This window comes from Ruditapes philippinarum, unplaced genomic scaffold, assembly GCF_026571515.1.
Source record: "Ruditapes philippinarum isolate M1 unplaced genomic scaffold, ASM2657151v2 ctg3707_1_1_1_1, whole genome shotgun sequence".
NCBI lineage: Eukaryota > Metazoa > Mollusca > Bivalvia > Venerida > Veneridae > Ruditapes > Ruditapes philippinarum.
In genome coordinates, this window is record NW_026862631.1 from 52,960 (window position 1) to 65,000 (window position 12,041).

The following is a 12,041-nucleotide window of genomic DNA, read 5'->3' on the forward strand; positions in this document are numbered from 1 at the left end:
TGATTTTGGTTTATGTAAAAGTTCATTTAAACAATGTTTCATCAGTCATGTTTGAATGGGGTCAAGTTCACGGGATTTGTTTGGAGAATTGCGTATAATCTTTGAAATTTCCATATCAAAGACTATTTAAAAGTTTGAAAATTGCTCTCCACTGAAAGGTACATCGGAGACAACATTAACTGTTTGTTGGTGAAACTTAGTCCTGGCTATATTATAACAATGGCAGCGCAATATCTGTGTTTTCACCCATCAAATGCCGGACCAATAAGTATCATTTTTACAGACCAGCATCAGGTGTATGTACTATGACAACAGAAGAAAAGACACTAAATATATCTAAATATCAGCTCTAAATATTTCAATAACACATACTTAAGATTAAATCTTTATCGTATCATTGATAAAATCTCTGTTATTATTTGTATTTGATACTAGTAGTCTTAAGGAGTTTGTTAAAGGTAGATAATTTTCTGTTACTTTTTTTGAACAAATCTGTGTCTGTTTTTATACATTGGTACTGCTTATTAAAACTTTCATAGCAATATGAAAAACAAGCAATACTAATTTCTAAACGATGTAGCCGCCTTTCTTGCTTCTAAATTACAAATACCATCTGAGATATTAAACGTGCTAACAAAGCACAAGATACGCCTTGCTAACACAAAAAAATACTAGTCAGATTATTATACTTCGCATAGTTTATATTACTTCCCGTTTAAAGTAAATAATGTAAGGCACATAAAGTTTTCAACAGAAACTTGTTTTAAACACAAATATAAAATATTAAAGGCAAAGTATACACCAGAAATGTTTTTATTTTGATTTCTCAAACATTTCTTATCTTTGGTGTTTTTTATAGTTTAAAAATGATACCCATTGGCCCATTACCACAGCCATCTGTTTCTTATGTCATTTTTTTATTTATATTTCATTATTATACTTATTTACTTTATTCTTTTCCTTTTTTCTATATTATTATTAATTTGTTGTTTTTTTTATTTTTATATTTTGCATATCTGTACCTGTATATTGTATATCTGGAAAAAAAACAACTTTGTTTACATTTCGCTACTTTCATGATAAATTATGTCACATGAAGCACTACTTTCTTCTGGTAACAAGTATCTAAAACTTTGTCATCTAAACATTATAGATTTACGATTGGCTACGATTTACGATAGTAGACCATTAATGGAAAACTTATAAGCATTCTATCTTATTTGATTTATATGAGATGGTATCTGTAAAATGTATGTATACATTACAATACTAACACAACCATACTTTACAGCAGTTTCGATACCATATATAAAAGGTGACATTAAAATATTGGAAAGATATAGGTGGGTTTCCAAAAGATTTAGGATTGAAAAAATGCCAATCCCTCTATTATTATTCGTAACAAAAAAAATCAGTTTGAACATATCTTATTTCGTCTCGGGTGTCCATGCATTAAGAAGTATTAAATCGTCATCGTTTGAACTAAAACGTTATATTTAACAACATTCTTACACAAAAGTGCACCAAATATATAGTGTAGTTTAAAATTTTGTTAAATAAGTAAGGTCCCGACAATACTTTGCAGGGCCATGGCTCTCAATTCAGCATTCTCTTCAGCAGAAGAAGAAGACGAAGAATGGGATGAATTAGATACAACATTTGAAAGAGCTACACGAAGGAAGAAAAGACTGGCAACCCAAAAGGCACAGAGTTCGATAAGGCAGGATTTTTCAATAGATTAAGTGGAAGGGCGTATAAGGATGTAAAGAAAAAAAATACTGATTGAGTACCAGAGTTGCTTTCCTCGAAAAGGAAAATGAGGATCTTAAAGGCAGTTTCACCGTGAAAACGAAGTAATAAGAATGATATTCTATATTTTGTCTAATATTGATCAAAATTGTTATATTTAAAAATATTTTAATAGTATAAGAAATCATTCATGTATTTCTTTTTATTCTTTTATTTTATTTATTATTTGAATGAGTTGATAGTTCAATAATATTTGCAATAATTATTCCTCAGTAGGGAGTCGTTGTCCGCAATTTTATTTGGTATACCGAAAGATTAACTTGAACCAATGACTGTTAATTCATGTTTTCATGTTATGGAACATTATCGCTTTCTAGAGCTTTAGCAAATATGCTATCTCTTTCTTCAACTTCAGTTCACATTTATACATACCAGTAGCACTTTATTCATTTAAAGTTGATGAAAGCCACCAATTTCAAAGTTAAAATCCTCAACAGTTTATGAACATTTTCTGGAAGACCATAACTAATGTTTGTATTGAGCTTTCGGGACATTACAAATGAATATTGCTGATATTTTCATTTTTCTTGAATAGAAACGCCAAGAACAACGACAAAAACTTCATGCCATCATGACGGACTGCAGTATCCAACTTGGGGATGGGAATACAATATTCCAATATGATATTGATAGGGAAGACCCGATTCCGATGATCAAAAAACTATTCGATATGATAAAATCTGCCAATGATAAAATGATACATATGCTTACGGTATCAGAAAACAAACTCAATAAGAACGATGTAAGTCAATTTTAATTACGTTTAAGTAATTCAGTTTATAAAATAATGGTATCCAAAGCCACCGGTCAAAAATGTGTGATAAAGAAAACGTCAAACGGAACAGTTTAAATGTAGAGACAAAATGCAATTAAAAGAAAAATAAAGTTTTATAGCTTTAATAAATAGTTAATAATACAAACCATTTGCCAGATAGTTTTAGCATTTTGGAAGAATTATTTGTAGACAAAATAACCGCATTTTTTCAAACGTTATTATGTGGGGAAGATTTTACAATTAAATTTGATATCAAAAGTCACGCTCCTTGTACTATTACCTTGTAGAAATACCTACACAAGATACATTCGATGGTGGAACAATTGCAAGAAAATAGATCAGCAAGTGTCAAAACACAAATGATAGAAGAATTGAAAGAAATGGTTGAAATACCAACGGAGAAAGACGACTTCTCATCAATCGAAGAAGCATTTGAGGGTTTCAAAGCAAATGAGACCGTAAAAGAAGGTTTTGAACATCTTGGTAGTCGAGCTAAGCGTGGAATTAGACTCATAGTTTATAAATTTGGTAAGAAAATATTTATGGTTTAGTTTAAAAGTGATGTTATAAATGCTTTAGATTTGCGATAAAACTATAAGATGATGTTCTTAACTTTCAGGTTCTATGACCATACAAGCATTTGCAAACGTACTTGGACAACGAATTGAAAAGCAGAGCATTCCAACTGAAGAAACTTTGGATGAGAAAGCCTGTTGCTCAATCATTTTGAATTGGCTGAGTACACACGAAAATGACGTGCCAAAATTTATAAACATTTTAAAAAGACTTGACAATCAAATTGCAATAAGTAAGTTGTCATCGTTTTCTAGTTTGTTGTTAGTTTTATTATAGATACAACTTTGGTCACATGATATTTTCTTTCATCAACTATATATATAGAATAGGCAGTATTTTACAAAGTATTTTATCTGATTTTAAAAAATATATATATTCATAACATTTGTTAATCAAGAAGAAGTAGTATTGTATTATTTCATTTATTGTAATATATAGATCTACTGAAATCTTTTTTCAGACTCGATACAAAGTCTTAAACAAGAAACATTTATGAAACTCTACGACTTACCAGAAAAAAGAAGAACGGATGATCTATCAGATACGAGTTCATCACTAGGGGCACTCCAACTTGGCAGGTCTGTTTTGTCTCTCAGATCCAGTACAAGTGATGTAAGTGAGACGTTTGAAAATATTGAGAAACACGTATGTGAAACCCTCCAGAAAACGGATGATAACCCTCCCGACACGAATGCACTATTATGTGCTCTGTATTCGCTCGTTATGGACAATACCAGGCGGTTACAAGAAGTCAGCGAAAAGGTTGGCGCAGATAACTACGTTGGCAATCCTATAAACTATATGAAATCTAATCCAAAAGACAAAATCGAGGAAAGAGAAGCAGGCGAGAAAAACAATTCTAAAGAGGAGGATGAACGGGCGGAGAAATATGTGTGACGACAAATCCAAGAAAATTATATGTGACACAATGAAGAAAAATACATCTGAAATAGACAATTTATGCAACGCAAATTAAGGGTAATCTTATTATAAGCGTGTTTTTATTATTATTTATTGAAAAACATAAACCAATACAATCAAAAACATATTTTATGTATGTTCTCTGCTTGTGCGTGACTTTTATTTAAAGTTCAGTTTCAAATACTTTTTAGAACATTATACCTCAGTGCTGAATTGATTACTTAGAAATCAGTTTTCCCTTCTTTTCATTCATTTAATGATAATGCTATATTCTCTTAGCATAACTGTACATGTATATTTGCTTGACTACGATTATAAATCATTTTACTAGGTTAAGTCATTTAATCACGTTTATTGTGCTATTTCAAAACTTGATTTAAACTACGACATTTACTCTAGATACCAGTTTTTATATGCCAGTTGTATTTTATGCGGGTAAATTTAAATGTAACTAATAAATATGAAAAAATAAATTGTAAAATTGTATCATTGATTTTGCTACCATGATTGAAAAGGAATTATTTTTACATAAGTTAAAATGCAATTCATTCATACAAAAAATAGACTAAATGCAAACTTAAATACCCTGAAAATCTTTCGAGTTTATAAAGCAGACAACATGTCCAAAGTGGAAAAGATAAATAAAAGACCTCGGAATCTCTGGTTGTAAGTACGTGGTTATATCCTCCACAGAGTACAGACAAAGAAGTGGAAACATTAAAAGGGCCAGAAACGGTTTAAGTTAAATAATTGCAGAATAGGATTGATTGAGCCAATTTATGGACGGTAGAGGTAACGACAACCTATCGTCCAGACCCCGTAACTCCGGCTTCAGCATCTGCACATGACAATAGCTGAGCTTTGAAAGGTATATTTAAAGTAGCACACCCCTAATGCACTATCTCCACTTTGAAGAGTATTCAAATAGACTAGAATCACCACTGTAAAGCGTATTGAAACTGATCGTGGGTTCAAACCCCAGAAGGGGCAACTTTTTTTTCTTTCTTTTTTTTCTTTTTAACATTTTTTATTAATCTCTCAGATCGCTAATGGAAGAAAAAAGTGTTTCATTTTAATTTTATAATTATTGTAGGTATTTATTTACTAACTAATGCCAAATTTAATAGCAAATATGATACCAGATATTTTCAAAGTTTAATAAAATAAAAACTATATGGTAAAAGTATTTTATATTTTGCAAGACCAACCCATATACATTTCAGAAAATTAAGGCAAACTTTGAAAACAGCCCCGCATTGTGGAAATTTTTAGGAATATTTTAAATAAGGCTTTTAACATAGGGAAATGGTCAAATAAGTGTTAAAAGTGGGCGGGTAGAGTTACATTTTTATACACATTTTACTTGTTAAATTTGTTACCTAAATGTCATTATTTGTTTCTTAACAGTGAGCAATAGGAAAACATTTTTCATAATGATGATATGATAGATTATTTAGAGTTACCTCATTTCTGAAAAAAGCCCTTCTAATGGCAAAGTTTTAGTTCAGAAAAATGTCTTTAACTCATAAACCACACGGTAAATTTTGTTTAAATTTTGCATACAGGTGACATTTAAGGCATATAATTGCCCAATGATATCAATTTTACAGTTCTTTATAGTGCCCATTAGGGGTGTTCTATCTTAATAAAATATTTCTGAAATTCAATAACAAATAAGTTAATTGAAGCATGTGTTTATGACAAATACTGACGCAATATTCTGTTCAGGTATCAGATTTACTAATTTTGTGAAAAGATAAGTCATGTCCATTTGCCAAACAATTTTGTAATGCCTTATTTTAACTATGTGTGGGCAATTAAGGCTTGGCTAAAATGTTTCCCATTGGAAAACACTTGTTACTTGTATTGATATTTTGTAATAAATGTACTTTATGATAGTGCGGCCAATTTACAAGTGGTTTCAAATAACAATATTTGAATAACAACTGTCAAATTATCTACAATATGTTTTTAAATCGCATGTAAAATATATTTGACGTTAGTTTATTCAATTGTTGTGGGGTTTTCCCCACTTTTTTCAAATGGTTTAAATATCTTTATTATGCGTTGGGTGAAGAAATGAAACAATTACACTGAATTCATTTTGGTTAAAACTTTTTAGCATTAATTCTTTTTATCTATTCTATATTTACTTATATCTATCTTTATAGTATTGAGATTATAATATTGAGATATTATATTTTATGTAAACCACGGGTATTGTATTGTATTGTATTGTCCCACTATCTTAAAAAGTTACAAGGAAGAGAAAAATGAATTGATAGATTAATACATATACAAAACAAGTCGATGTTTTTTTTAGATAATTAAGGGATAGATTAATGACTTGCGATTTGACGCAAAATTAAAACGCTGACATGTTACCCGATTTTGTATCGATTTTAATAAATGCTTGTCGATATCGAATCGGAAATTATTTATTAATACTTATTCGATTTGGTAACTCTTATTTCAAAAATGGTAATTATAAAAAATTTGGATCATATTTTCGAATTTTATTGTGTGAATGTGTGCTGTAGGTCACCTGGTTATCATATGGCAGTCAAGCTTGAACTCATAAAACCAGAAATTGTATATATCATTTTCTCTAATAAAGGCCAAGTTTGACCAAGATAAATTCAAAACTATGCATTGGTAACATTTTGCGAGAGTCATTAGGTAAAGAATAACTGTTGGGATGGGGTTCAGATGTATTTAAAAGAATTTATTAGAACAAAACAAATAGCGAAAGGTCGAATATTAAGATTTTTCGTCTATTTTTGCTGGGCAGTGGAAGGTATTACATCTTTCATGTCCCCTATCACCGCCTGAACCAGTATGTTATTTTCAATACTAATAGAGAGACACAATTGCATCTTGTGGTACTAAAACTATGTCACTATAACTAACAACATATCAAACTGCTTCATGTTTCATCATCTAAAAGAGCTTTGTCGACCAGACCAGACAATAAAATTCATAGACATTATCATTCAATTGACTGAATGAGTCCTAAAGTCAGACAATGGATGCATTTCTTTGCGTGTCAATAATTTAATCAAAGTTTAAAGTAGTTGATGACAAGTTATGTCAGAAATTTCCTTAGATAAAATGTTTTGCCACATCGGGACAAATAAGCATTTCAGAAATGAAACATATCGTCTAATAATCACAGGTTGATTAATATCCCCTAAGGAAGAAATCCGATGTCTTTCTCCACCAGTACAGCTGGAAAGTCGCCATATGATTTCTACTGTGATGGTGCGACGTAAAACCTAACAAGAATATGAAATGACCATGTGGTAGGTGAAGTGGGTACGACAGTCTGTTTATTTTTGATGTGAAGAATAATTCTGTGTGCAGGATTACATTATTCAATAATGATCATTCTGTCACACGGTGAAATGAAGCAGTATATAATTTTGAGTCGTTGTTTCATGAGAATGCCATCTTGTATTGTAGTTATCATAGTTCATACAATAAAGCATACCGGTACTTTTGTATGTCACCATTTACACCCTAAACGTTAAAGAATAAGTTTTTCTCCTTGAATAAAGAACATTTCTGAAAATTCGTCTCAGAAATATATAAGAAATACTATCCACTGATTCTGAATTAGTCGTTCGTATATTGCATGTGGAATATTCGGCTGACGACTGCAAAAAAACACACGCTGGTACATTAAAATACATCGACCTTAATAACTTAAATAGTGGAAATATAGCCGCTTAAACACACAAACTTGATTTTCGCTTTATTAATGATCGAACAGCGCATAAGAGAGAGAATTAAAAGGTTCAAAGGGGAAGTAATAGACTAAAAACATGTAATGACAAATTTAAAAGTAACAATATATTTATATTCATTGCAATACAGCATCTACATATCATTTCACTCATTTCACAGATAAGTGATGACTGATGAAAGTACTTCAAGATAATTCTAAACATTTTATCATATTTCATGAAGAAATTTATTAAAGCATATAATGGTAATTGTGTCTGTCAACATATATCTGTACATTTTAAACATTAGAGATTCGGTCATTTCTCCTGGAATAGAGAAAAGTCTGATGATTTATATCAGAAAAATATCTTACAAGAAATATCATTCACAGGTTTCGAAAATGATGTAATAAGTCGTCCATATACTTGTATATAAATATGGGGTTTTCAGAGACCTACTGTAAATAAACACACACTGGACCATCAAAATACATTGACCATAATAACTAACATAATGTTAATATTGCCGTTAAAAAGGGTCTAACACACAAACTTGATTTTACCTTTATTCATGATCAACGACGCATTACAGAGAAAAAGTCCAAAAGGAAAATAGTTTTTTTAAAAAAAAACAGACCTCTAATAACAAGTTTAAAAGTAACAATTTACTTATATTCTTTACTAAACAGCGTTAGCATATCACTTCATAGATAAGTGATGCTTGATGCAAAAGCTTTATGATAATTCTGAATTTCAACGTTTATCATATTTCATACGAAAAGCATATTAAAAATGTAATTATAAAGATAAAAGTGATTGTGTATGAACATTTATATGATGATCAACAATGTTTTGTTCTAGAACAATTTATTATCTGCTATATATAGATACAAAATAATGGATCATGTATCTCACACTTAACAAAAAAGAAACATATATATACATATATAATAACGTCTTGTGGTTTGTTGGTTTATACAGAATTTATTTTAGTTCGATTGTGCAGGAAGCTATAAGCTTATAAACACACTTTCGAATCCGTTCCTGGAACCAACCAGTACTGAGCAATGAGTGTGAAGTTTCTTGCTCAAGGAAACAACGACTTGCCCCTGTCAGGGTTTGAACCCATGCGGCTAGCGATCATTAGATTACTAGTCCGAAGCGTTAACCACTCGGCCATGCCGCCACTTGTGGTTTGTTGCCTCGTATTATGCCACTTGATACGAAAACAATTATTATTTATGGCGCCATGTGAGGAAGCTATCCAGTCAACTTACAGAACGTCGGTAGTTCTTCTCAGTTGCCCGATCGTGCCTGAAATAAAGCACGGAAGGGCACCTGAGGTCTTCAGCTGGAACGTCGCCATATGACCTATACTGTGTCGGTGTAACTTAAAGCCAATTCAAACAAACAAATTATAGACCAATTTCTTTTAAAGCACGTCAGAAATTTCTTTACGATATCCCTCGCATATTCTTATATATGCTATACATTCTGTATATTTAACTCAGTCTGAGGATGTTAGGATTAACACATAAGTGAAGGTCATATCACAGTTATTGTTGTATGTATTATTGTTTTTTAATAGGCTTTAATAGGCTAGAACTGACAAAAAGGGTCAATATATCCTAAATATCAAGTATGAATGCCGCCATATTGGTATTTTCATAATTAATGACGTCACAGACACAAACATCCTCACGTGACAAAACAATAAATATTGAATATGTTAACTGTTAAAGAAGGTGAGGCCGTCTTCGGAGTTCATACGAGTCGATGCAATTTAATATTTACCAGTTAGGGGAAGTAGCACTTTAAATAATGTGTGTCTTAAATGAATATCGTTCATGATTTCGTTCTCAGTAGGTCTCCTTGTGCAAACATTATGATGTGTGAGTCATAGTAGATAAGTCTTCTTAATTATTGCATATGTACATAGGTTGATGAGCTGCCTCATATATAGAAGTAGGAACATACTTTATACCAAAACATCACAAAACCGGAAGTCAATTTGACCGGAAATCAATAATAGTGCCCTGGAAGTATATATAAATACATGTTAACAAAGCATTGAGATTGCTTAAGTGATGGAAATGTCGACACAATGATAAAAAATACACACACAAAGGTTAAGATAAGTAACTTATGTGTAAAAAAGCTATAATAGGAAATTGAAAGCTTCAAAATCCGCTCTGAAAATAGATGCATCTAAATGAAATGTATATACATGTATATGGATAAACAAATTACTTACACTATGATTTATTCATACGAAAAAGAAAGTGAGCCCTTGATTAGAAAGAAATTTTTCATATTGATAAAAGTAGAATTTCGAATCAGAACATGCAAAAATGAATTTTATTCTTTTAATATATATTGATTCAATGTGAATAACCTTTTTAATTTAGATAATTTTTCCACTCTTACCAACGGCACATTTTCCCATGTGAATATAGTTTGAAATATTAAGTTAGGTTAAACATTCAGCTAAATTTTGAAGGAAATTAAAAGCTTTTAAGCTTATTAAAATCTCTTCCGGGTAGAATTCTTAGAATTGAAGTCACGTAATGCTATTGGCTTATTCACCAGGTTAAAATTTTGGAGCATAACGTACTTGTGAACGTACAAAAATTCGATATGAAGCGAGTTAAATTGTACACGGTAAAATAAAGTTTCGTTTAATAACACAAAATTCAAAAGTGCTATTAAACTTATACAAATCATTCATGAATGAAATTCCACCAAATGAAAGCTTATAAATGTTAATAAAATAAAATGTTAACGTAGGCTTACGTGGGCTATGGTATCTGCTAAACCTAGGATATGTCAGCTCTCGGTAATAGTCGTACTCGTCGTCTGTCAGATACGGCGGGTACCTGTGGCCGAACAACTCCGAACGGAGTCCGTATGGTTGCCGGTAACCGTATTCCGACTGGATCCCAAAACCTCTACCGTACAGTGACCTAGGATATGTTATTACGTTTGGTACATCGTAAGCGTACGTATATGGAAAATTTGAGTATTCGAACTGCCTGGCAAGTAAGGATTCTCCTTTGTATGGAATATTATGAGGCGCAAATTTACTTGGTCTGCGATAATGTGTTATGTTCCAGTAGCGATCCAGGTCTGAAAAATGTGACTTCTGCATTTTAAATAGCCACTTGCCGAACTTTATATTTTAAAAATCCTTTAATCTATTTCAGGTTAATTCCCTTTATCCCTTTATTTTTGTTCTTCTAATTAAATTATTTAATTCTGTTTAATAATTTTCACATAATTGTCATTGTATCATACTCAAAAATAATACATGTTCATATCATTTAAATCTTAATCAACAAACTTTAAAAATGAGGTCTAGATTATGTATTATTTCAAGAACAGGTCGTGTGAATCCTTCTGCTTCATAGCCTAGCATTTGTTCTATTAACATGCCGTGAATTAAGAGTTTTGAAATTTGAAGCGACTTTAGTTTAAATATATACGTTAAAAAGGGTAAGTAATTAGGTGTTTTGTTCATCGAGTATTGATTGAATGATTTACAAAGAACAAGGCTCATTAACATTCTCTTAAACGTTAAAGCAGTCCGCTCTTCCATTTTTTCAAACATTAAAGCAGCACGACTCCAGGTTTAATTCTCTTAAACGTTAAAGCAGCACGACTCCAGGTTTAATTCTCTTAAACGTTAAAGCAGCACGACTCCAGGTTTAGTTCTCTTAAACGTTAAAGCAGCACGACTCCAGGTTTAATTCTCTCAAACAGTAAAGCTCCACTTCTCCAGATTTAAATAAAATCACCACGTCTCCAGATTTAATCATCTCAAACATCGATTAAAGTCGGCACTGGCCGCTTGGGTAGGAACAGTTGTCAACAGCAAGCAAAAGAATTAAATGGATTGCGCACTTTCAAATGTTTTATACATATCCATGCAGTCGTTAATAAGTGCGGAAAAAATGCTCTTTTCGATTATTTTTTTACACACTTAAAAATACAATTTTCGTGATAATAGTAAATTCTTCATTATGGCCGTTTAACGGATAATACTTAAAATACCACATTTACAATGTGGCCGCCTTGGAATGAAACAACAAGTACTTGAGTCATTTTAAAACATGGTGCATATTCATTCAATAAGCATTTATAACATTTTCTAATCTTATCAAAATGTAATGTTGTAAAGGTATCGTGTTAAAGTTATGTTTATTTTCTTGGTTTGAAAAAATAAAAAAACTATCTTG

The 12,041-nt window shown here is 31.3% G+C and overlaps 2 protein-coding genes across 2 annotated transcripts; one reads left to right on the top strand and one right to left on the bottom strand.

Moving 5' to 3' along the window:
* The first annotated feature begins 1,702 nt into the window (after positions 1-1,702).
* On the top strand, positions 1,703-4,567 carry LOC132719635 (uncharacterized). The gene is made up of 5 exons (XM_060703438.1): positions 1,703-1,853; positions 2,345-2,551; positions 2,872-3,112; positions 3,204-3,392; positions 3,621-4,567. The coding sequence occupies exons 2-5, from the start codon at positions 2,381-2,383 to the stop codon at positions 4,055-4,057; spliced, it is 1,038 nt and encodes a 345-aa protein (XP_060559421.1). The 5' UTR covers positions 1,703-1,853; positions 2,345-2,380; the 3' UTR covers positions 4,058-4,567.
* A 4,432-nt stretch (positions 4,568-8,999) lies between these two features.
* On the bottom strand, positions 9,000-11,591 carry LOC132719642 (uncharacterized). Its single transcript, XM_060703442.1, has 2 exons — positions 10,600-11,591; positions 9,000-9,842 (listed from the first exon to the last, which is right to left on the bottom strand). Exons 1-2 carry the CDS (start codon positions 10,952-10,954, stop codon positions 9,829-9,831), a joined length of 369 nt encoding a protein of 122 aa, XP_060559425.1. The 5' UTR covers positions 10,955-11,591; the 3' UTR covers positions 9,000-9,828.
* Positions 11,592-12,041: the final 450 nt, after the last annotated feature.

Bases quoted from the DNA above. Each gene is read 5' to 3' on its own strand.
- LOC132719635 (XM_060703438.1), top strand. From the start codon at position 2,381: ATGACGGACTGCAGTATCCAACTTGGGGATGGGAATACAATATTCCAA. The intron at 3,113-3,203 runs GTAAGAAAATAT...CTTAACTTTCAG, and splicing joins ACTCATAGTTTATAAATTTG to GTTCTATGACCATACAAGCA. The intron at 3,393-3,620 runs GTAAGTTGTCAT...ATCTTTTTTCAG, and splicing joins TGACAATCAAATTGCAATAA to ACTCGATACAAAGTCTTAAA.
- LOC132719642 (XM_060703442.1), bottom strand. From the start codon at position 10,954: ATGCAGAAGTCACATTTTTCAGACCTGGATCGCTACTGGAACATAACA.